This window comes from Aethalodelphis obliquidens, unplaced genomic scaffold (assembly GCF_003676395.1).
Source record: "Aethalodelphis obliquidens isolate GAN/ISIS:26980383/991018 unplaced genomic scaffold, ASM367639v1 scaffold19, whole genome shotgun sequence".
Classification (NCBI taxonomy): domain Eukaryota; kingdom Metazoa; phylum Chordata; class Mammalia; order Artiodactyla; family Delphinidae; genus Aethalodelphis; species Aethalodelphis obliquidens.
In genome coordinates, this window is record NW_020837963.1 from 3,275,196 (window position 1) to 3,301,780 (window position 26,585).

General features: G+C 44.8%; 1 protein-coding gene across 1 annotated transcript in view; it reads right to left on the bottom strand.

The window, feature by feature from the left end:
• LOXHD1 (lipoxygenase homology PLAT domains 1) overlaps window positions 1-26,585 on the bottom strand; it is a 202,399-nt gene that overhangs the window by 158,278 nt on the left and 17,536 nt on the right. Inside the window, exon 5 of the mRNA XM_027118420.1 lies at window positions 6,092-6,190. Coding sequence (XP_026974221.1) covers window positions 6,092-6,190 — 99 coding nt within the window. The remainder of the gene's footprint in view (window positions 1-6,091; window positions 6,191-26,585) is intronic.

Below are 26,585 nucleotides of genomic sequence, written 5' to 3' on the forward strand. Positions count from 1 at the left end.
GGGCTGCCCACTGAAGGATGGTTTCAAAAGTCACCACGGTGAGAGGTGGTGGGTTGTGACAGGAGGTATGTGGACACTCTCTGTACTTCCACTCGATTTTGCTGTGAACCTAAAACTGCTCTAAAAAATAAAGTTTATTAATTTAAAAAAAGGGCAGCTTCACCCCAAGATCTACAGGCTCCTTAAATCCCTCCAGCCACCAGTCAAGGCCAAGGCTTGCCTTGTGTGTGGCTTGTGCCCAGGACCCACAACTGGGCTTCTGATTTCTGCCTTAGCCCAGAGTCCCCACCCTAGTAAACTGATTTGCACCCCCATCCCTGGACCTGAGGCCCTGCCTTGTTTACTGGCTGCTGGCCCTGAACTAGGAACACAACCATGGTCGTTGGTCTAGGGGCTGTGGCTGGGACACTGACATCAGCCAGCAGGCTTCCTTAGGCCTGACTCCTCTGGAAAACAGTGATGATAAGTAGCATCAGACACTGCTGGGTGTTTAACACGGTTTCTTCCCTCACTTATTCCACGGCACAATCTAGGAGGGAAGTATTATCAACTCTGTTTTGCAGATGAAGAAACTGAGACTTGGAGAAGCTAAGCAACTGGCCAAAAGGCAGACAGGTATTGAGCACATAGTTAGGACTCGGTCTAACCTGTTCCTTCTACTTTTCAGTTTTCCATTATTATCCTCCGAGGCCTATCAGTCACATTAACCCTTACAACCCCACCTAAGCACCAGCCTTTTGCTTATGCTATTCTGTTTTCTTTCTTTTCCAAAATTTGATTCTTTAAATTTTTCTAAATTTTAAATTGCCACACCTCAAACATATAGATAATAATAATAGTCATCCATGTACCCACCACCCAGATGTAAGAGGTATAACAGATATTAACATTTTGTGTAATTAACTTAGGCCTTTCTCTTTTTTAAAGGAAATTAAACATGACGGGTAGGTCTAAAGTCTCATGGTCCATCCCTTCCCCCGCCACACCCTCCCACAAACAAACACTATAGTCAACTGGTATCCGTTGTTCCCATGAATTTTTGCTTTTGCACATGTATGTATCCATAAAGAAAATATATTATTTTTGAATGTTTTAGAATTTTACAGAAATAAGATCATAGTGCACATTGCTCTGTCTTAAGTTCCTTTTCTGTACAATAGGGATGATAAGGGCTCCACCTCATTGGGGCTGCTGTGAGAATTAACTGAATGGATGTGTGCAAAGCCCTTAGAGCAGCGCCTGGAGATGTTAGGTGCTGTATAAGGGACAGGGCCGGTGCTATTGCTCCTGTTACCATCGTCCTATCATCACACACCCTTGTGCAACTTACTTTTTTTTAAGTTAATGTCATGCTTTTGAGATTATTCTGTTGATGCTAGTAACAGAATTCGTCCAACTTCTGTATAATAGTCATTGAATGAAGAAAACACTATTATGTGTTCATTCTTTCACCGATGTACATTTGATTGTTTCTAGTTGATTGCTATTGTAAATAGCACTGAATTGGACTCTCTTGTACTTACCTTCTGCTGCCCATTTGTAAGAACTGATCTGAATAGACACCTATAGAGTTGCTGGGTCCTGAGGTATATTCATCTTCAATGTATTAGGTATTGCAAAATTACCTTCCAAAATGGTTGTACTACATCAATTACCACCAGCAGTGCATGAGGGTTCCCATTCCCCATAATCATTATTAACACATATATTTAAAATTTTGTTTCAGTGTGTGTACAATGGCGTCTAATTATGGTTTTAATTTGCATTCCCTTGATTATTTGAAAAGGTTAAAAGATTATTTGGAAAGACATTCATATATATATTCAATACATACATTTGAGAGATTGGTTCATATATATATTGGCCATTTAGACCTTGCTCTTCCATAATTTTCCTGTACATGTACTTTATCATATTTTTCTATTGTCTTTCCTTTGTCTGTGGCTTTTAGCATATAGACATTTTTCTTGTTTTAATGGACTTTATCAATATTTCCCTTTGTCGTTTGTGCTTTTAGTGAATTGTTCAAGAAACTCCATCCTAAATTGAGATTTTTAAAAAGACACTCAAAGTTTCTTCTAAAAATTTCATAGTTTGCTTTTTCACATTTAAGTCTCTAGCCCATTTGGAACCTATTTTTGTGTATGATGAAAGGTAAAAAGATCTACTTTTATCTTTTCTCATATGGTTAGACAATTGTTTAGACATCAGTAGTTGAATATTTCATCCTCTTCCCTCTGATTTATACCACTTTCTGTGTATTTCTAGACTCTTTATTCTATTCATTTATTTGTTTATCCTTCTATCCATATCTCACTGTTTTAGTTTTTAGAGATCTGAATGTTTTAATATTTGGCAGGGTAAATATCCTCATATTATTAATACTGTAAATATTATTTTCATTATTCAAAGTTATCTTGGCAATACTTAGCCCTTTGTGGACATGAATTTTAATAGTAGCTTAAGCTGTGGGATATTGCCTTTTGGGAATTTGACTGAAATTGCATTGCATTTATAGAATAATCTGAGAAATTTGGATATCTTACTGAACTTAAGTCTTTTCTCATCCATGAACATAATATATTTTTCCATATATTTAGTTATTCTTGTGTATCCTTAAGTAGAAATCTTTATTTTTTTCCAGAATGTGCTTTTGCTAGTTTTTCTTAGACATATAATTGCTATTGTAAATCATATATTTTTAAATTAAATATTTGCTTGCTGTTTATGTTAATATTTGTGTATTAACCTTGTATCCAACACCTTTATTAAACTTTCTCATTGGTTCTAATGATTTTTAAGTTCTAATGATTTTATAGATGATCATTAGTTTTTATGAAAATTAAATTTTATTTCTAAATGGGGCCAGAGGTTGAATTTTTTCTAATTTTATTGACTTGTGATCAAAGAATGTTGTCTCTATGTTATTGATTCACTTGCATTTGTCATTATGCACTTGAAAAGAATGTATTCTCTACCATTTGGATTTAGGAATCTACATACTTCCATTAGATCAAGGCTATTAACTGTGTTGTTAAAATCTGCACCCATACTAAATTTTTATCCATTTGACTTATCAGTTACTGAGAGTGTTGTATTAAAATCTTCCACTATGATTATGTACTTGTCAAGTTTCTCCAAGAATTTTATTATTTTTTGCTTCACATATTTTGAAAATATGTTGTTAAAACTGTACAAGTTCAGAATTATCATATCTTCCAGGTTAATTGCTCTTTTTGTCATTGTATAATACACTTATTTCTAATGAAGTGTTTTGTCTGAAAGTTTAATTTGATGGATATTAATATAGCAGCACCAGCTTCTTTCTTGTAGTTGATATGTTCCTGGTATACTTTATTCCATTGTATATATTCTCAGACATTTATGTATCATATATTTAAGCTGGATTTTATTTCTTTTAATTTAATATGAGAATATCTATTCTTTAATTGATGAGTTTAGTTTATTTCTATTTATTGTATTATTTACACACTTAGCTTACTTTTTGCTAGTAGCCATGCTTTTTTTTTCTTCATTTCCTGACTTCTATTTGGTTAATTGAGTCTTTATTCCCTTTTATTCCCTCCATTGGTTTAGAAATTATACATTTCTATTTGGGGGTGGTTACTTTTACAATTTTAATATGCATACTTGACGTATTAAAGCCTAAAGTTAATCAACTTCTCTGCTCTCCTAGGGTAGGGGAATGGGCTACAACCAAGTTATGTTTTAACTCTCATTATCTCCTTTCTTTCTCAAAGATCGCTATCTTTTAGTGTTTAGGGTCCACAGTTTCTCATGTCTTGATAATAGTTATTATTAGTATCATTTTTTATAGTCAATGCTTGCTTAAATTTGTTATATAATTATCATTTTGGTGGCTCGTCTTTGTTTCTTGCATCTCACACTTTTCTTCTGGGTACAATTTTCTTTTTCTTAAAGTATATCCTTCAGTGGTTATTTAAGTGTGGGTCTATGAGTGAGTGGTCAGTCCTATTTCTCTTTGTTTGCTTGGAAATCCATTAATTTTGCCTTCACTCTGGAATGATAACCTAGTTGAGTACAGAATTCAAGGTTGATATATGTCCTTGCTCAGAAGATTGAAGTTTGGGGGTTTTTTGTTTGTTTTTTGTTTTGTTTTTGCTTTTTTTATTTTGGCCATGCCACATAGCTTATGGGATCTTAGTTCCACGACCACTGGACCACCAGGGAATTCCCAGAAGATTGAAGATATTCCATAAACTTATATCCTCTATAGCTTGCTGATAGGAATTTGCTACCAATCTAATTGCGTTTATAGAAAATAATCCACCAAATCTGGTTACTTTTAAGATCTTTCTCTTGGCCTTTGGCTTCACTACAATGAATCTAAATGTGGATCTGTTTTTATTTATCATGTTCAGTGTCTTTTGTTACTTTAATCTGAAGAGTCATATCTTTGCTTAATTCTGAAAAAACGTGATCAGCCATTATCTATTCAAATATTTCCTCTCACCTATTCTATATATTCTGTTTCTGAAACTCCTGTTCAACATGTCAGAACTTATTCTCTCCTCCACATCTCATGACCTCTCACTGATATTTTCCAACCCTTTATGTCTCGGCCACATCTGCATGTTTTGTTTATATTTCTCTTACAGTTCAATAATTCTCTATTCAACAGTTTCTCATTGTGTTGTTTAACCCATCCATTAAGTGTTTATATTTAGTAACTATATTTTCATTTACTGTGTTTCTGTTTGCTATATTTTTCATAGTGCCTTGTTGTTTTCCTTAACTGTTTGTTTCATGTCGATAGACAGTTTAAACATACTTAAGTTATAGCCTTTCTCAGATTACTCTATTACCTGAAATTCTGGAGAATTTAATCTTATTGTCTGTTGTGTCTATTGATGGTTAGTCATGGTGGATTGTGTCCTTGAGTGTTTTGTAGTTTTGGAATGTGAACTCATCTCCAGTACTTTATCTGTGGGAATCTCATGAAGTCTTGCAAGTGCTTCTGCCAAGCACCAAAGGGTATTACTGGCATGGAACGAATTTTCTGTACCTGAGGGGGAGGGTTCCCAAATCACACTTGTAGTGTAAAATCAGACCTCAAGCCCACATGTGTGTAAGCCTAAGATATCAATTTCCCATTAACTGTCTTTTTAATCTAGAGCTCTTACAGAGATAAGTTTACTATACTGATGAGCAATTTTTTTCCTAGTCTATTTTTTCACTGAAGATGTTCCTGTGAACTTCAGGAATCCTGGCTTTATGTGTGGTTCTAATTTTTTGCATATTTTGCCTCATACAGAGCCAAAATATCATTTTCTGACCCCAAATGTGTCTGGAAATCCATCCTGTAGATTGTTGAACATAAAGGCTCCCGATTCCAAGATCCACAGCATCGATTCATAGCTGATACTTTAAGTTCTCTCTTCATTTCTGACACCTGGAGATTTCTCTTTTTTCTTAAAATCCCAGCAATGCATTTTTATTATTTAATATACTGTGTCCAAAATTCATGTCTTTGTAGCTTTCTGACTCCTATAGTATTCCCTTAAATTGGCAGAAGCAGGACAACACCACCTGTCTCAGTTCTGCTGGCCTGAACTTCCTTCCAACACCGGCAGCTGTGTCTGTGCCCTCAGTTCCTGCTCCACCTATGAGGCCAAGTGTAAGTCTATCCCCTGGCCCCATTCTTGTCTGCCCCAAATCATGCAATGAATCAGACCATGCCCAGTCACATCCCAAAATATAATTCAAGATGGGCATGGAGCCTAGGGAGATAGATAGAGAGTAAGTGAGGATGAGTCCCCTGGAGATGTGGAGCCTGGGTCTGTTCTAGGATGCAGGATGATTTTAAATCAACCAAAAATCCAAGCACAACTTACTCTGAAAACACACCACACACACAAACTTGACAAGATGGACACCATGCTGCCCAAGGAAGGCCATGACAAACCACGTCACAAGAAGAAGAGAGAGGCTCAACAGGAGAGCCTAGAGGAGACTGGAGTTGCCTTCCTCTTCCAGGAGGGTGGAAAACAGCCCACTTAAGAAGTAGTTCTGGGCATGGCTTTTGAAGAAAGGATTTCAAACCCATTACCTGTGTCTCCATACTCTCCAAAGATATTGATGAAGATGTCAGCATCAGTCCCTGCACCAATGACATCACCAGTGTACACCTTGAGTTCATACTTGTTACCTGGAGATGAAGACAGAGAAAGTCTCAGCTCATTCAGGTCCTGAGTAGAGAAGAACAGAGGCCAAAGTAGCTACCAACCATCCACCCTTCCCTCCAGCAATGCATGAATTGTCACCATTACTTTCAATAACCAAGCAAGACACAAGTCGCCTGACGTTGGTTCTAAATGGTCATGGCTGAACTGCGTGCAGAGCAGAAATCAGAGGTAGAGGGGACTTCTGTTTTTATCTACTAACTTGTTGCCTTGGGATGCATGAATCAACCCAAATACAACCAACCCACCACCAGCGTTTCTCCTCTGGATACTGAAATGACTCCCACTGGGTCCCCAGCCTCTACTCTGTCTTCTCCAATCTGTTCTCTATGCTGCATCACAGTATAAAAATTCATGGGGGAAAATTGATTATACAAATAAAAATCGAATTTATATGTAAGTTGTCAAGGCCATAACCAATGCAAAGACCAGAGGAACCAATAATAGCTAGCAAATGCATGTTCAGGCATTACCTCATTTAAAGACCTGTATCAGCTTCCTGTATCTTTGCTCCACTTATTGAACAGAAATCCATTCTCTGTAATCCCAAAATGCTTAAGCCTTGGCCATGGCCTCAAGTCAGGGGGTGGTGGAGCTCCAGGTAAACTTGACAACATGTTGAGCCCTGCCCGGGTCTCCCCAACCGGAGCCTGCCTTAGGGTGGGGTAGCAAAAGCCAAGGATTGCTATGTGGTGTGAAATGGAGATTCCTCTAGATTTTCTTTGGGTGCCAACAATTCTAAGGGCTGAGGCAACTTTCCCTTCCCTTTCCCCTTCCTACAATAGCTTTCTATTTTTCATGTACCAGAATCTTTTTTTTTTAGATGTCTTATGCCTAATATATGAAGCTGATAAAAATTAGAGCTGTTTTAACTGAGGCCCAAATCAGAGCCCCTCTGCCCACCTCCTCCCTAGAGCCTTCCTTCATGTCCCAGCCCCCACGTGTCTTGCTCCTCTGTGTTGCTTGGCTCTGCCATGTTCTCTGTGTCAATGATTTCCAAGTTTCACCATCTCCTCCTTGTACTGTTTGCTGTTTCCTGCAGGTGAGAATTCTATGTTCCTCAAGAACTTAAAAGAGGTCTGGGAGCAGGACTTCCTTCTCTCATATGGCTTCTCTCACAGCCCCTAGCGCAGTGCTGGGCACATATTAGAGTCTCACTGAGTATGTTGAAAAGCTAATTGAATTGAATTTCCTAAATCTCAAAGTCTCATGAAGTTGCTCAGGGCAAAGGACTGAGGTGGGGAGGTGAGAAGAAATCTAATTTCATCCCTTCCCATCTCGAATCCTGTCCAGCAGTACAGGGCTGCCCTCTAGAGATGACACAGTGCAGAATCCTGCAGGGAACCCACGGAGGACACTCCACCCGCACAGCCCTGACGGCTGGCCTTTGACCTGCTGAGGACATTGAGCCAAGAAGGAGCAAAGTCTTCTCTTTCTCTCCTCAATCTTTACTTGGTGAAACCCATCCAGGGAGAGGGAAAACCCTCCAATCTTTGTCCCCAAATGAAGGCTTCAGTAAGACAGTTGTTCTCAGATTCCCACCCCTTCTTGCTTCACCACTAAGACTCTTCTGAGACGAGACACGGAGCCAGGGCCTTCAGAAGAGTCCAGACAGGCAAACCCCGGCTCAGTGACTTGAAACTTGGGCCACATTCAGGCTCCCAGGGGAGCTTGTTAACAAGGCAGATTTCCAGGTTGCCTTCCAGGGACCCTTCATCGGGGGTTCATCCAGCGAATCCTGTTCTTGATCATCCTCCAAGGTGCACAGGCCTCCTGCAGGAGTTCTTTCCTCCTCTGGCTGGCAGGGCCTCTGAGAGCCACTCACTTTGGTTCAAGTCCTTTCTCAGGTGCAGTCCAGGGCTCACTTCACACAGAGGCAAAACCCCTCTGCAGGGCCGGTGGTGCCAGGGTGGCGTGGGGACTGGGAGAGGCTCTGAAGGCCACTGCTGAGCATCAGTCAGAGGGGCAACAGGACCCCAAAGGGAACTGGGCACAGTGAAGCAGGAGAAAGGATGAGGGGGCTAGGGAATATTTGTGGAAGGAGTAGCAGACACTCTGAATCATTCCAGAAGGCGGAATTTGAATTAGTGGGTTGAATTATAAAGAGGAATGTTTTAGCTCACCAAAAGAAACATTTTCTATGTAGGGCTATCCAACAAAGGACTGGGATGCCCTCGGGGGAAGTGAGTTTCCCAATCCCAGAGACACCTAAGCAGTCACTCTATGCCAAGCACATTGGTGGGGAGCCACCTGTCAGGGATGCTGTGGAGAAAATGGAAGAGGTGAGGGATGTGAGAACACTAAGGGTCCTCTTCAATCTGCAATTCCACAACATTTGACCAGGAAAGGCAGCCTTGCAGACTATGGAGGGAAGCCAGGAGAACAAAGAAGCATCTCAGAGGATGGGAGAGGTACCCAAGTCCCATGCAGATGAGGCCCGGAAAGCAGGAGTCCATGAAGGGCTTTGGGAACACACATCCTCATCCTGGGAAAGACCAGAGAAGCAGAGTATCAGGGCCTAAGTGAGGCAGCAGGATGATAAGCCAATGGTCAGGGGCCAATAGGCCAGAGAAAGCTTCTAGGCCTTGCCAGGCGAGGCTATCAGGGGCCCGTGCCCAGGGATCAGGAAGCCAGATGAACAGAATGCAGGAGGAAGTCGATTCTGGAACAAGGCTAGACTGTCTTCTAAACTCTGTGGAACTTTCTACCGCAAGATGAGGTGCTGGGTCCCCATGTAGCTGGCTGGATGGATAGAAGATGACCCTTGATCACACTGAGGAGTGGCCAAGAACTGCCTTTTAAATCTGCTCTTTAAAAGGCCCCATAGGGCTTCCCTGGTGGTGCAGTGGTTGAGAGTCTGCCTGCCAAGGCAGGGGACACGGGTTCGAGCCCTGGTCCAGGAAGATCTCACATGCCCCGGAGCAACTAGGCCCGTGAGCCACAACTACTGAGCCTGCGCGTCTGGAGCTTGTGCTCCGCAACAAGAGAGGCCGCGACAGTGAGAGGCCCACGCACCGCGATGAAGAGTGGCCCCCGCTCGCCGCAACTAGAGAAAGCCCTCGCACAGAAACGAAGACCCAACACAGCCAAAATTAATTAATTAATTAAAAAAAAAAAAAGGCCCCATAGACAGACAAAGAAGCTTCTTTTATTACTGTTCTCTCTCCCTTTTCCCATATTTCCTCTTCAGGCAGAACCCCATAATATCTGATTTGCCATTTTCCAAGCAAGCCCTAGGGCCCAGCGCCCATTCGAAGTTGTGATGAAGTGCATATATTGATGAAAGAATAAAAGCAGGGCTCTGTTCCCTCACCATTGGCAAACGGCCAGCACAGTACAGCAAGGCTTCCTCTTAAGTGTTCACATGAGAGCCCCCAATTTCCCGTGATCAGAGTTTCAACAAACGCAAACTTGCCTTTCTGGCACAGTGGGTGGTTCGGCCAGGGGGAAAGGGGAAGGGCCGGGAAAAATCCCTGCCCCAGAGGCCAAGGGAGCAAGGCAGTCTGGAGAAAGATGATGAGAAGAAAGGTGGAAAGAAGAGGCCAGGAATGACTCACCTTCCCTGGCAAATAATACTAAACCTTCACACAGGGGCTGCAGTTCACAAGGCACTTGCGTGTCCTTGATGGAGTCTGATCCATGCAAGGGCCACATGAGGAGGGCAGGTACTGTGAACATTCTTACTGACAGACGAGGTACCGGGGCTCAGAGAGCAAGGTGGCTTAGCTGAGGACACACAGCTGCTAAATGTTGCCAGCAGGGCTCAAAGCCATGTCTCTTGTCTCCAAATCCAGGGCTGTTTCCAGAATATCTCATGGGCTCTCATGCTCTTGGCCAGAGGTCAGCAACATTTTTCTGTAAGTGCCAAATAATAAATATTCTAGGGCTTGCAGGCTTCCTGTGTCATGGAATATTCTTCTTGTTTTGATTTCTTTTCAACCCTTTAAATACGTAAAAGCCTTTCTAGTCTCATGGTCCACACAAAGACAGGTAGAAGACCGGGTTTGGCCACCCCCTGCCCTGTGTTCTCTTGTGCTCTCAGGCACCGTCCTGTGTGTTTCTGGCACAGGACTGCAGGCAACTCTGCTCTCTGTGGCCTGGATGGGAACGGAGCTGCCTGGCGCAGGGGAGTCAGCTGCTGGTTGCAGGATAATCACAGCACAACCTAACCACTAGCTAAGCAGCTCAGGGCTCTGAAGGTGGGGGAACTATTGCCCTTTCTCTGTTGGGGTGGAAGGGGTGAGAAGGAGCAGGTCCTGTGCTCCGTTTTTCCTGCCCTTACAACGTTGTGTGACTAGGCTGAGCCTGCTGTTCCCTTGAGTCCAGCGGAGAAGGTGGTCTGGTCTGGGGTTTTCTGAAGGTGGGGACGATGGCAGGTCCAGTTCTGCAATCTTTGGCGTTATGCCTTTCAGCTCATTGCCTGGTTGTGAACGAGCAAGGAGCAGAGATGGGGAGAGAGGGGAAGGTCAGGCTGGAGGAGGGACTAACAAGGAGTTCACCCCCTTCCTGAGTGAGCATGGGAGAAACAGGGACTAGAGATGGCCCACCCCAGCCCTAAAGTTGGCCTGTGGTTTACCCATTTGGCATATTATCTGTTATAAAATTCTCCCTAGAACTGATTTCTCTCTGGCCTTTCAGCAGGGTTATCATTAGCCCAAATGGTGCCTTTGTGCAAATTAGATAAAGGGATCCCTTCCTCAAGACACATTACTGCCATCTGTTGGATAACTGTCATAATAAATGCATAAATCTACAAGCTCTATGACGTGAAAGCTGTCTCCTTACATAGTTGCACTTGTGCAGTGCATAGCCTGTACATCTGAACCCAGCAACCCTACCTTTCAGGTAGTAGCCTCCTTCCACTAAAGGTCAGCGGGAGCTCGGAGTGGACAAACTAATTGAAACGTTTGATCTGAACAATATACAACAGATACAGATCACGGTGCCGATCACCTGGTACCTTCCAAAGCCAAACAGCGTTGAGCTGGGGTGCTGTACGGATAGTATCATTTACAGCTTAAAGACAGATTGCTACCTCAAGGCCACATCATTGGGTTGTCTGTGTCCTTCTTGCCCTGCCCGGGGGATACCCAAGTCCAACCTTGCCCTTGCCCTTTTTTGCTTCTGCACGCCCCATTGCAGAGGCACAAGGCTACTCCCTCCAAACAGGAAATCTGTCCCCTGCGGACCAGCCGGAAGTTGCATGTGCGGGCTTCCAGAAAAGGCAGGCACTGGCAGACCCCAGATGCCTCCTGCGCCGCCGGGTGTGCCAGCGGCTCCCACAGCCTCCCCAGCGCGCTGTCTGGAACAGTCAGCACACAGCAGTGACGGGACACATCTCCAAAGAGCAACCCTGGGTGGCAGGGGGAGGCAGAGCCCTGAGGGGGCCGGAAGCCCCAAGTCCTGGTGCCGCGTGCACAACTGAGCCAGCTGAGCTGCTCATCGTGTGCCCAACAGCAGAAGCCTAGCAAAGACCCCATAACTAAGCCTCTGTCCCACTTGCCAAGGAAGAGACCATCCCAACCCCAACGTGGTTTGAGCCTCCGAGAAGCTCACGTGGTCCAGGCTTTTTCAGGAAGCAGAGAATCATGAATGAGCTAATGATGAGCTGACTGAGTTTCTTTCCCTGCCTTTCGCCCATCCCCAGATCCTGTTTAATTAGAAAGTGGCTTTATTTATTTTGGCAGGTGAGACTGGGGAGGAGGGTTGGAAGGAGGATGACGGGTCTTGATTTTACCCCACCCCCAACCGCATCTGCCAGGTTCACACCCTGACACCCGGCACTTCCGCTCACCCAGAGCAAGGATGCCAACACACAGAAGTGAGATCTCACAGGCGCTGCGTGGGAGGAGATGAAAATGGCAGGGAGAGAGATTCAGGGGGGGCTGCCCTGGGGGTGGAAGCCGAGGGGGAATGTTCTCCCCCCAGCCAGGGAATGCCCCTAACTACTCAAGCCTGCATGGGTATGGGGAGAATGTGGTCTGCAGAACCCAAGGATGGGCGGCAAGGCTCCATGCTGAGAGCTAGGTCATGGCCACTGATCAGTGAATGCCTTCCCAGGCCCATGGGCTCGAATTCTCCCTCCCCCAGTGCTGTCCCCATACCGTTTCCTCCTTCTTCTCTCCAGTCCAGAAACCCAAATCTCTCACCCAGATTCACCCTGTTCTTTAAACAGGACTGGAACACCTCTGCTTTCTCTACAAGGCCCTCGACTTCGCTGCCCTTGCAGACACACCCACTAATCAATAGATAGCTAGTGGGAAGCAGCCGCATAGCACAGGGAGATCAGCTCCGTGCTTTGTGACCACCTAGGGGGGTGGGATAGGGAGGGTGGGAGGGAGGGAGACGCAAGAGGGAAGAGATACGGGAACATATGTATATGTATAACTGATTCACTTTATTATAAAGCAGAAACTAACACACCATTGTAAAGCAATTAGACTCCAATAAAGAATTTTTTTAAAAAATAGATAATGAGAGCCTCCAGGGCTTACTGAGAACTAGTGTGGGCCAGCACACCTATTATCTCCTGTAATCCTCACAATGGCTATTGTCACCATCTACTGATGAGGCAATCTATGGAAGCAGGAGGTTGACACGAGTTTTCACAGTTGGAAAAGATTGAAACCCACACCTGGACTCAAGGGATCCAGACAAGAAGGCTCTCTCCTTAGCTGTCATTACACCCACCCTACCGGCTGTAGCTTAAACCCCAGATTCTCTCTGAAGGGCCCTACCTCCCAAGCCCTAAGTGCTCCATTCCAGAACTTCTGGGGTCTGCATCACTTATTTGGCACTTAACACTTGCTAGAACACAGGCCAAGGGTTGAACGCAGCTGAGCCTGGTTACACAACATTAAAACATCACTCAGTCATGAGTAGTCGCTCTTGGGTGGTAATCAAGAAAAAGTACTCTGCTCTTTTCATCTCCCCCACCCCCAAATAAATATACAGCTCATATATTTCCTAGGAAACTGTGATGTCAGCCTAACGCTATCAGGTGTTTGACAGTATTGAGTAGATAAGCTTTTACTCCACCTCGTGCTCACCTCCCTCACTGCCAAGCCCCACGGAGCTATTTCCACACGCACCCCCATTGCTCGCCTGCCCCACTCCTGCTGCGCTGCTGAAGGTCCTTCCCTTCCACGTGCACACTCAGCAACTGTGGCTGCATTTCCTCTTTCCAACCCAGATTCCACTCCATTGCTGGAGTTTATCCTCCCACAGTGCTGGGAAGCCAGCACTTCTCAGTTGCTGCCCGAGGTGAGTAACAGTGTCAAAAGACTTATCATTCTGTGAACCCCTTGAGCCAACAATTCAATCCCTGTGCATAACAATTAGTTTATGCTAGGAAATAATTGTGTTCATTGATTACCTAAAAAGATGGCTATCACAGCACGGTTAGTAATAACAAGAAATTGAGAACAACTTAAAAATATCCAATGTTATAAAGCAGAAACTAACACACCATTGTAAAGCAATTATACCCCAATAAAGATGTTAAAAAAAAAAAAAAAGAATGTATGTTAATAAATGTCAACCTGTATGAAAAAAAAAAAAATATATCCAAAATGAGGGATTGTTGGGGGTGAATTACAGTATTCACTCATTCATGAAATACCATGCAGCCGTTTAAAATAATAGTTTAGAAAATTAGTCAATGCTATTAAGTGAAAAAAATTGGATATAAATCTGACTATAATACAATACCATTTTTCATCAATATATAGTGTTTAATACATTCATGCACAAAAAAAGAATAGAAAAGAAATTCACCAAAATGTTAACAGAGGTGTCTCTAAGGCTGTCCTACACAGTGATTAAGTTCAAGTCTCTGGGTTCACTTTTGGCTCCTTCACTTATAAACAAATTACTTAACCTTTTTGTGCCTTTGTTTCCTTCATCTGCAAAATGGGAATGTGATAATACCTCCCTATGTCAGAAACATACAAACAGCTTATACAGCTTAATTTAAAAAAAAAAGAAAACAAAACAAAGAAACCAATCAAAACATGGGCAGAAGACCTGAATAGACATTTTTTCCAAAGAAGACATATAGGCACATAAGGCCAACAGGCACATGAAAAGTTGCTCAGCATTGTTAATTATTAGAGAAATGCAAATCAAAACTACAGTGAGGTAACACCTCATTCCAGTCAAAATGGCCATCATCAAAAAGTCTACAAATAACAAATGCTGGAGAGGGTGTGGAGAAAAGGGAACGCTCCTGCACTGTTGGTGGGAATGTAAATTGATACAGCCACTATGGAGAACAGTATGGAGTTTCCTTAAAAAACTGAAAATACAGTTACCATATGACCCAGCAATCCCACTCCTGGGCATATACCTAGAAAAGACAAAAACTCTAATTTGAAAAGATACATACACCCCAATGTTCACAGCAGCACTATTTACAATAGCCAAGACATGGAAGCAACCTAAGTGTCCATCAACAGATGAATGGATAATGAAGATGTGGTACATATATACAGTGGGCTATTACTCAGCCAGAAAAAAAGAATGAAATAATGCTATTTGCAACAACATGGATGGACCCAGAGATTATCACATTAAGTGAAGTAAGACAGACAGAGAAAGACAAATATCATATGATATCACTTATATGTGGAATCTAAATAAATGGTACAAATGAACTTATTTATGAAACAGAAATAGACTTACAGACATAGAAAGCAAACTAATGGTTACCAAAGGGGAAAGAAGGGGAGGGATAAATTTGGGATTAACAGATACAAACTACTATATATATATATATATACTATATATATATATATATAATATATATATACTATATATATATATATATACTATATATATAAACTAGATAAACAACAACGACCTACAGTCTAGCACAGGGAACTATATTCAATATCTTGTAATAACCTATAATGGAAAAGAATATGAAAAACACTTGATGCTCAGGGGAGGGGTCAAGTAGGAAACCATTGGTGGCTGGAATGGACACCCACAGGCCAAGGCAATATCTGTATCATAAACTCACATTTTCATGATTACATAATACAGCTCTGTGAAAGTGCAATTTCCAAAAATAGAAACAAAGGTTATTATAAACACCTATTTGAAAACCAAAATAACCAAGCATGGGGCAAATATACAATTCCATGCATTCCCCCAAAGGTTCTGGCTGGTTGGTTGAAAGAGAATGTTGCTGGCAGTGGTCCCAGGGAAACTGAGGCCACAGTGAAGCTGTGAATTTGAGGGTCTGTCCCCAGCTTTGTGAATGAGACACTGTGCCACCAAGACCCATCAGTTCCTAAAGTGCCCTCATTCTGTTTGAAAGCCTGGCGAACTCCTCACCCATGAAGTCACAGATTGAGCATCACCTCCTCTATGAAGCCCCCCTGATTCCTCCTTCCTCTATGCTTCCATTGGCCTGGGTCATCCCCCACATACAACACTCTATCCCTTTGTACTGTGATTATTTACTGGCCTGACTCTCTCCCCTCTAGACTCTAAGCTCCTACAGAGAAAAGGCCTTACATATTTACCCTGAGCCCAGGATCTGGTGCAGAGAAGATTCCCAATAAATGTGCACTGCCCACTGAATCACTGAATGACATTGGAGGAGCGTGAGCTGGCCTCTTGAGCCCAAGGCTCTAGCTCTGCCTATAGTTACACTGTGTGACCAAGAGCAGCTTGCTCAACTTCCCTGGGCTTCTGATCTCTTCTCTGTAACACGGAGGAGGGTAGGTAAGGTCGTTTTGGGTACTGAAATTATCTGGTACTCTTCACTGGGGCCTCATTCAAAGCAGTTCTCTTCTTCCCACTCTTTCCGGAGATGACTTTCTGCAATGCTAGGTGGTAGCAGATGGGGTGGGTGGGAAGCTGCTGTGAAGTTCAGAGGAGGAGAGCGCTGCGGGGCTGGCCCTGCTCTCCCCACCCCGAAGCCCTCGTGGCTGTGAGTCCGTGGCCCAGGACCACCTCTGTAGGGTTCCAAGGAATCATGATTCCCATGAAGCAGCCACAGCAAACAGAGCTAGGGGACCCTGAGTAACATTTGAGCTGGGTTCGGGGGAAATGTCAGGGAGAGGGAAGGGGTTTGGGAAGAGTGGTGCCCCTCGCAAGTTTGGCTGCCGTCAAGGTCATGAGCCAATCCCCAGTTGTCTAGATGAGGCTGCCGGATTCTAGAGGGGATCCTGACGCTTAGTGCCTCCAAGGTCCTTTCTGAGTCTGAGAGGCCAGAATCTTGAGTCTGTGCATCTCAGTGTCAGCGCAAGCCTAGATGTGGGAGAAGCAGCAGGGGGAAAAACACTGGCTTTGTAACAACAGCGACAACCAGACTTGCCTCATGTACTGAGCATTTATTCTATGTTCTGCACTGCACTAAGTCCTTTAACGTTCACTCCCCTAATTAACCAGCTCAAGCACTTTCTGAAGTGGGAATTAATGTTATCCCCACTTTACAGACGAGGAAATAGAGGTAGAGAGATTAAGGCATCTGTTCATGCTTAACTGGTAGAAAGGCAGAGCCAGGTTTTGACCACAGAGATTGGGGGTTCAGAGACAGAGCTCTTGGTGGGGAGATGGACATGTGCAAAAGAATAGAAAGTAGGGGGTGGGGATGAAATGGGGAAGAAGCATCCACTGTAGAAGGGGAGGGGCCAAAAGCCAATCTCCTCCTGCCTCCGTAGAGGAAGGCTAGCCCCAGACAATCCTCTGTTGGCTTGTGAAAATAAACACTCTACTAGTACTGAAAAGACCCAAGAGGCCATCTGGTGCCCCTACTCCACAGAGGAAGAAACTGAGGACAGGAGAGGACTGAGCTCTGCACCATGTCCCATCCCTGCTGGGGGCAAAGCCAGAACTAGAACTCAGGGTGCACAGCCCATGTGCTTTCTGACCCAGAGAGCTATATTTTTAAATTAATGATCTAACTATTCTATGATATCATCCAGTAGAATCTGGGAGTAGGTCAGGGCTGCCGGTTTATTTGGCAGGGCTCTCACGTTGGGTGTCTTTTGCATCAGTCACCCAGGCTGCTTGCATTTGCTCCTGTACCATGCGGTTCTCTGGCTGGTCCGTAATCCACTGCAGGTCAGCACAACCTGCACATGCCCCTAAGACGTTAATCACGATCCCTTTCTTGTGCTGTCCTTTTTTCAAATGCACCCTGGGCACTGTGCCCAACACAGTCTTGCCAAGACCTGGTGCACACCCGGAGCTGTGTGATAATCATTGTGTAGCACAGCCTGGGCTGGAAATTATAACCCAGTTACCTGATGAAATAAACAGGAGTGGAAACGGTGATTGTGCCAGAGGAACGCAATGTCACTTTTACCTGGTCCCCAGCTCTGGGCAACTTTGGGCCCCCAGCACTGGCTGTCTCATTTGGTAGAGCCAAAAAAAAGAAAAGCCAATCCATTTGCTCCAGACCGGGAAGCAATGAGGACGTCATCTGCCTCCCTGCCGCCTGCACACTGCACGCAGCCCACCTGCCCAAGCTGCTGCTCCTCCTTGTGGGCTCCCTTTCCTCCAACTACCAGCCCCTCAGTCTCTGTGGAGCACAACACAAAACTGGCTGCAGGCATATTTATTATTAATCCACCAAAGAAGACTAAACGCTCCTTAGAAGAAGGTTTGTCCCTAACGAACAGGTCCCAGCTGGGAGCAGGGGTGGTGGCCAGGCCCACCTCACTCCGGGCCCTTCTGAATTTAAGGGCCCTCTCGGCTGTCAGTGAGGCCTGGTCTGAAACCCTGATGAGCTGTTGTGCCTGGGCTCTGACAGCCCTGGGGTGTGCACAGCCCCCAGGCCAGCTGGAACTCAGCTCCTGGCTTCAGAGGCCTGTCTCACTGCCAAGCTGGCAGGCTCTCCTGTTGCAATGTGGGCTCAGTACTGACTTAAGCCACGTGATCAACTCAGTGCTTTTCAAGGTGGGAGGGTTTGTGGGTTGGCACCAGGATGGGGACAATTACTTGGCCAGCAGGCAGGAAATGACGTCATATTGGCAGTGAGAAGGCCATGTCTGCCCTAAACAGGTCTTGCCCGTGCCTCCCTACCGGTGAGAGCCCCTGGCTTACGCTCCTTCGAGCCCCAACACTGGGTCACCCCAAATCTACTCCATCTTATCCTGCCTGTTTACCTCCACATCCCCACCCCTGATCTTTCAGTGCCACCCCCATCCCACCTCCAGCTTCAGGGATGTGCCCTGAGCCTCCCTGGGGCCAGAAAGGCACAGGTAGTCCTGCGTTCTCAGCCTGTGTAAGTCTGCAGTGTGCTTGTCAACTGCATGTGGGTGCTGTGCCCCACGAATGTCACACTAAAGGTGACCCAGCAACAAGGGGATCACTGGGCGGAAGAAACATGGAGCCACGTGAAAGGGCCGAGAGATGCTTAGCTAGCAGAGTACCAGAGGAAGCTAGCGCCTCAAGGGACCTTGGACAACATCCGGGTGTTCTGGTAAGATGAGAAGGCAGCCCAGAGGACAAGTAACTTGCCTAAGGGGCACAATTACAGAGGGGCAAGTCTAGAAGTCAGCTCTCTGTGCCCCAGGAGAGCTCTTTCCACCCATCTCTGCTGCTGGTCTTCATGAGTGGGTGTGTCTGCACACAGCCCACACACACACCAGCCCGCATCCTATCGAGCTTCACCCAAGCCCCACCGAAGCGACCAAGTGCGCAGGCACAAGTGAAAGCGTTACCCTCAGAGAAACCTGAGCTTAGCTGGAGACACCAGATAGACACTTATTAAGGAGTTAGAACCCGAAGAGGCAAATAGCGGTCTCTGAGATATGGTGTTTCTCAGCCATTTATCCATCTCAAAACTCCTGAGGGCTATAGCACACCCCCATCAGCCACAGTGGCTCGTCTGGCTATAGCTGATTCAGCCAGAATGTATCTGAACCTCAGGGAGCAGGTGGAAAAGTTCCTCCTCTCTGCCCATGAGATTCCTTACACATCCCCTAACTGCCTTTGGGGTGGGGGCCCTATGCTGAGAATCACTGCACTACAGTGGAAGGCACAGACTTCACTTTCTCCAGAGTTTGCAGGGAGAGAAAAACCCAAGGCAAGGGCACAGGTGATGCTTTCCAGAGAGGCTGGGGCTTTAGACCAAATGGGGTTTGGGTGGCATGGAGAAAACAGAAGGAGAGGGTGAAATAGAGCAGGTGAGGGGGAAGAGGCACGGGCCCTGATGTTTCCTCTGACCCTGGTATATATTTTAGTGGGTGATCCACAATTTTCTCTCAAACTGACTTGAGACAGATGTCTGGGAGAAAGGAGAAGCCCCCAAGGCAGCAGGCAGGCAGGCAGGCCCTGGGGCTCTGGTGAGAGCAGTCCTATTCAGTCCTTTTCAGGGTAGCTGAGGTGGGGCCTGAACCCCAGAAACTGCTCTCAGTAGTCTGGCTTCCACTCCTCAGTCTGGGAGTAGGTGGGGAGAGGGTGTCTCATCCTGTCCCTCAGGCTTCAATCCCATTTCCCATGGGTCCCTTGAAACCTCTTCATGGTTTATTAGTGCCGGAGAGAACAGCTTTCAGAGTGCTGCCTGCCAGACACTAGAGCCAACACAGTCTGAGCAAACAGGTTGAGAAAGGGGAGTTGCTGGCCTGAGATCGAGAAACAGAGGAGGAGACTACTCAGGGTCATGGATGTTCCCTGACCTTCGTTGTAGGTGCAAAGCGGAGATAATAATAGACCTTACTTCCTCAGGGTGTTATGAATTTTAAATAAGATACTATCTGTAAGGTATATGCACACGAAGACACAGTCTGAAGAAGGATTTTGTCCATAGCTAGTAGGTGGCGTCGTTGGGATTTGAACCTAGGACTCTGTGACTTGAGACGGGAGCTCTGAACCATCATGCCCTCCATCCTCTTTGTGAATACCTTGTACTATGGCAATGTCTGTCCTCTCTTAGACTGTGAGCATCTTGAGGGAAAAGACCATATTTTCACCCTGACCCAGAATCTAAGAGCAGCTCGGGGGGGCATCACCAATGGCAGTTGCTAATGATGAAGCTTCAGTTCGAGGGCTGGGAGACTGTCCTTAGATCCTGGCCAAGGGCTTTCATCAGTGTGTAAATGTCAATGCCCCTCTGGGTTCTGGGTGTCAAAAGGGTGAGCCATTCCAGACAGGATGAAATAAATCCTCTAGGAAGGGAATCAGGTGTCCATGTCAATGGAGGTGGGGGAATACAAAGAACCAGATGGCAGGAGGGAAAATTCGCCACACTTCTGGAACGATTCGATAGTCAGACTGTGTTTCCAGGTATAATCAACACAGATATGCTGAAAAAGCAGCTGGCAACCCTCCCCAGGCCCCAGGAAGCGCCAGGACCCCCGACACCCATTCTAAGAAGGAAATGAGCATAGAGGTGGCGGCAGCCTCCCTGTTCAGGCTGCATATATATCTGAGATGCTTAATTAGGAGGTGTGATGTCTGCCTGGATCATTTTTTTGTTGAGATGTGGTGGAGAGCCAGCCAAGATTGGGACACCCACACCTGCTGACTCACGTGGGGATGAGTCAGGAGAATCCATAGGTTTCTCCAGCAGCCTCTAAGTCCTGGGCAAGGACTGAGGACTTGGGGTGGAGAGAGCATTTTCATCTTTTCTTCCCGGTGATTATGGTGTAGTGTCACTGTTACAAATACTTAATGAGAATTTAGGGTGCATTAAAAGAAGCAGGATGTAAACCAAATGTCCATTAACCAATGAATGGATAAATAAAATGTAGTATAAATATAAAAAGGAGTATTATTAGGCCATAAAAAGAAATGAATTACTGATATATGCTATAACATGAATAAACCTTGAAAACAGGGCTTCCCTGGTGGCGCAGTGGTTGAGAGTCCGCCTGCCAATGCAGGGGACACGGGTTCGTGCCCCGGTCCGGGAAGATCCCACATGCCGCAGAGCAGCTGGGCCCGTGAGCCATGACCGCTGAGCCTGTGCGTCTGGAGCCTGTGCTCCGCAACGGGAGAGGCCACAACAGTGAGAGGCCCGTGTACCGCAAAAAACAAAAACAAAAACAAAAAAATAAAACCTTGAAAACATGCTGTATGAAAGAAACAAGTCACAAAAGGCACCATATTATATGATTCTGTGTATATGAAATGTCTAGAATAGACAAAACTATAAAGATAGAAAGTAAATTAATGGTTGCCTAGACCTAGGGAGTATTGGGAGGGGGTGTGTTGTGAGTGACTGCTAAAGGGTATAGGACTTCTTTTGGAATGATAAAAATGTTCTAAATTTGATTGTGCTGATGGTTGCATTCACAAATATATAAAAAAACATTGAATGTACACTTTAAGGGTGAATTATATGGTATGTGAAGTATATCCCAATAAACAAAAAAAGTAGAAAAAAAGAAGCAGGACATCAAGGGACACTGAATAGCCAAAACAATCTTTAAAAAGAATAACAGGCACTTCCCTGGAGGTCCAGTGGTTAAGACTTCGCCTTCCAATGCAGGGGGTGCACGTTTGATCCCTGGTCAAGGAGCTAAGATCCCACATGCCTCAGGGCCAAAAAACCAAAACATAAAACAGAAGCAATATTGTAACAAATTCAATGGTCCACATCAAAAAATCTAAAAAATAAAATAAAAAGAAGAACAAATTTGGAAGTCTCACACATCCTGATTTCAAAACTCCTACAAAATTACAGTAATAAAAATGGTGTGGTACTAGCATAAGGACAGACATTTAGACCAATGGAATATAACAGAGAGCCCAGAAATAAACCCTCATATATATGGCCAAATGATTTTCAACAAGGGTGCTAAGACCATTCAATGGGGAATGGTCTTAGCACAGTCTTTTCCACAAATGGTGCTGAGAAAACTGAATATCCACATACAAAATAATGAAGTTGGACCCTTACCTTTCACCATATACAAAATTTAATTCAAAATAGATCAACAACCAAAATGTAAGAGCTAAATCTATAGCACTCTTAGAAGAAAACACTGGGACAAAAGCTTCATGACATAGGATTTGGCAGTGACTTCGGATATGACACCAGAAGCATAAGCAACAAAAGAAAAACTAGGGAAATTAGACTTCATAAAAATTAAAAACTTTTATGCACCAGCAGACACAAATAGCACAAAAGGCAGCCCATGGAATGGGAGAAAATGTTTGTAAATCATGTCTGATAAAGGGTTTATATCCAGAAATATATTCTGGATAGACTCTTACAACTCCACAAGAAAACAAACAACCTGATTAAAAAATGGGCAAAGGACTTGAATGGACATTTCTCCAAAAAGATATACAAATGACCAATAAGCACATGAAGAGATGCACAACGTCACTTATCCCCAGGAAATGCAAATCGAAACCACAGTTGAGACACCACCTCACAACCATTAAGATGGTTATTATCAAATATAAACAAATAAAAACCCCAGAAAATAACAAGTATTGATGAGTGTGTGGAAAAATTGGAATTGCTGGTAGGAATGCAAAATGGTGCAGCTGCTGCGGAAAGGAGCGTGGCAGTTCCTCAAAAAGTTAAACATAGAATTACCATATGATCCAGTAATTCGACTTCTGGGTATATATCCAAAAGAACTGAAGGCAGGAACTCGAACAGATATTCGTACATCAATGTTTACAACAACATTATTCACAATAGTCAAAAGGTGGAAACAACACAAAGGTCCATTGACAGACAAATGGATAAATAAAATGCGGTCTATACATACAATGGAATATTATTCGGCCTTACAAAGAAAGGAAATTCTGACACATGCTACAATGTGGATGAACCTTGAAGATACTATGCTAAGTGAAATAAGCAGTCACAAAAGGACAAATATTCTATGATTCCACTTATATGAGGTTCCTAAGTAGTCATTTTCAGAGAGACAGGAAGAAGAATAGAGGTTACCAGGGGTTGGGGGAGGGGGAGGGGAATATGGAGTTATTCTTTAATAGGTACAAATTTCAGCTGGGGAAGATGAAAGAATTCTGGAGGTGGATTGTAGTGATGGTTTCACAACAATGTGAATGTACTTGGTGCCATTGAATGGTGCATTTGAAAATAGTTAAGATGGTAAATATTATGTATATTTTTCCACAATAATATTTTAAAAGAAGCAGGCAATAAATATTATGTATATTTTTCCACAATAATTTTTAAAAAGAAGCAGGCAATGGAATCAGGGAGGCCCTCTGCCTGCTGTTCTGATGAGGCCCCATCTGAAACACAGGGTTCTAGCTTGGGAGGCACGTTCTTGAGGGGCAATGATAAACCAGCGCTGCTCAGGAGCCAGGCTGGGGAACAGCCACAAGAGGAGAGGCTGAGGAACCTAGGGGTGCAATCCTGAGAGGAGAGAGCCCTGTCTTCCTACAGCCAAAGGGCTAACGTGAAAATCTCCTGTACCGGGTGAGGGGAGGTCTGAATCAGAGTAGCAAACATCTCAGGGAGACTCATGGGGGTTTAATTTCAGGCTGATCCTTCTGACAACAAGTGCCGCTCATCAGTGGGATGGGTTGCACTGGGAGGTTGGGCAGCATTCCCCACTCAAGAAAGGCTAGATTTAAACCAAAGCTGGAGAAGCAACTGGCGGGGATGCTGTGGAAGGATTCCTGTGACAGCAGGAGGCTGGGCCAGCTGACCTCCATGAGCTCCTCGCTCTGATCCCTCAGGCTCTGATCTCTCAGGTGCCCTTGGTCTTGCCCTGTCCAAGGCGCAGACAGAAGGCACATTCCACCAACCACTAGTAGCCCTGCCTTCTAGTCCCAGCTCTGTCAGTGATTGGCTGTCTGACCTTGGATGTGTCACCACCTCCCGAGCCTCAGTTTACTCATTTGTGTAATTAACACCTGCCTGCCTTCCCTCACCCCCACCCCCAGAAGTGTGGCAAGGACAAAGCGAAGCAAAGACTCATGAAGAGGAGAGCCCAGATACCTTCGCAGCCCTCCTCCCCAGCCCTCCTCCCCTCCCTCCTGGCCTCTGCTTTCCCTTTCTCTCAGAGCAGAGCTGGTAGTGTTTCCAAGGATGCAGTTTGCACACCACTGGTGGTATGTGGGATGCTAGGGGTGATACATGAGGCTTATCTAATGTTGCATATTTATTTTAATATGTGCTAATTATCCTTGATGTTTGTAGCAAAGGATAACAATAAAGTTTTTAATGATAGCTATATCCACTTTTTTTTTTTTTTTTTTTAGGTTGCATGGCCCCCTCTCGTTTTGGCCCTTTCCCTTGGGGAGCAAGGGCTCCGGACGCACAGGCTCAGCAGCCATGGCTCACGGGCCCAGCCGCTCCATGGCATGTGGGATCTTCCCGTACCGGGGCACGAACCCGTGTCGCCTACATCGGCAGGCGGACTCTCAACCACTGCGCCACTAGGGAAGCCCTCAACTTTCTTTTTAAAATATACTTACAAGTTAATATAAGTTGTAAAAAGTGAGTTAAAGAAGAATAATAATAACGAAAGTGATATTTGAATAAAGCAAAAGTCTTGAAGGAGGAATGTGAGTGGCTGGGATTTGGGAACCCCAGATGGATTGGGGAGATATAACAGCCTGGGCCCCCAGGCCCCAGCAACATCCCCCCAGGCCTTGTGATCAGATGCAAAGAAGACCAAAAGACAAAGCCCTTTTGGTTGGTCCTATTGCCTGGTTCCCTTAAGGTGCCAGATTTCACCAACCGATTGACAACTAAGAAATAGAACTAGGTTCTCGGATCCTCCATCCACATGACTGTGAGCTGGTCGACTCCTACCTCCTTCTTCTTGAACCTGCTGTCTCTGTTCATACTGGTGCCAGTGGCTCCATGAGGAAGAGGACAGCCCTGACTCAGCCATTCCCCTCAAGGTGGTGGGAACATGTCGGGTCCCTCCCCCAAAGTATACTTAAACAGAAGCCTAGAGAGGAAATGCCAGGTCTGTGCCACGCGGCGAGGGTGATATTCTTGTCCGGGGCAGCAGTTCCAGTGCACCTCGGCTTAGCTTCTGCACCAGGGAGGGCAAGCTCCCCTCAGGCACTTGTGTCTTTAAGCATGATATGCGAGATCCCCTGTAGAGGAACCATCTAGAAAACTAATCAAGGCCCAGTCCCCTCCACTCCACTATTATCTGCTGATCACCTTGGTCAAAGGGTCGGTCGGTCAGCCTGGAACACCAACCTTCCCTGAGGAGCCGGAATGAAAGAAAGTTCCGGCTGATTATTAGCCAGAACTTTGGGAGATGGCCCTTGGGGGTGGGGATAGGGGAACAAGGGGAGGAGGGCATGGAATACACTCAGAAAATGCCCCCTTTCCTCTCTCCTCCTTCTATTGTGGCCCACATCGCACATTTTGAAACATTTTTACCTGTCAAACTACGAATAAAGAAATAATTATCTTCCCCATTTTGATGATCAAAGACCTCCAAACACCAAGTTAGTATAATTCCAGGTGAAAAGAAAAGAAACTTAACCTTTTGTTTACCAACACAGTCCCTGAATATATGAAGATCATTTTTTTCATTCCCTCTCCCAGAATCTAGCCTGGAAATACTAAAAACCCAATGCCCCCCAGCCCATAAAGGAGCAGGGAGCCCAGTTAGGCAGCCTGATTCAGAGACTTTAAGAAAACACTACCCTGGACAGTTCTTGTGGAAAGTTGGGGAACCACTGAGTTAATTTATTCTTTCTCAATGGTGATTTTCAGAAGCTCTTCTCCTAACAGTGGAGCAATGGATTTTCATGTGACCAAAGCAGAAGGTTGGATAAGGAGCTAAAAGGAGGGAAAAGGCCAAGAAAGGGGAAACTAAGAGAACAAAAGAGAAAGATGGCAAGCTTGACAATTTGCTAAGGATTGATCCTGATAAAGAGACTGGATCAAGGATTAAAGTGCTTAAGGTCTATAGGAGAATTGGTGAAATTCACCCCAATAGAAAAGACAGGCACGGGGGGCATGGGCAGAAATTCACACACACACACGCCACAAATGGGCAATAAACATATGACAATGTTCAACCTCACCAGTAATCAAAGGGAGAACATTGAAAAGCTCCTTTTCCAGAATGGCCATCACCAAAAAACCTACAAACAATAAATGCTGGAGAGGGTGTAGAGAAAAGTGAACCCTCCTACACTAGAGGTGGGAATGTAAACTGGTACAGCCACTATGGAGAACAGTATGGAGGTTCCTTAAAAAACTAAAAATACAGTTACCGTATGATCCAGCAATCCCACTCCTGGGAATGTAACTGGAGAAAACCATAATTCGAAAAGATACATGCACCTCAATGCTCATTGCAGCACTATTTACAATAGCCAGGACATGGAAGCAGCCTAAATGTACATCAACAGAGGAATGGATAAAGAAGATGTGGTACATATATACAATGTGGAAGATGTGGTACATATATACAATGGAATATTGGA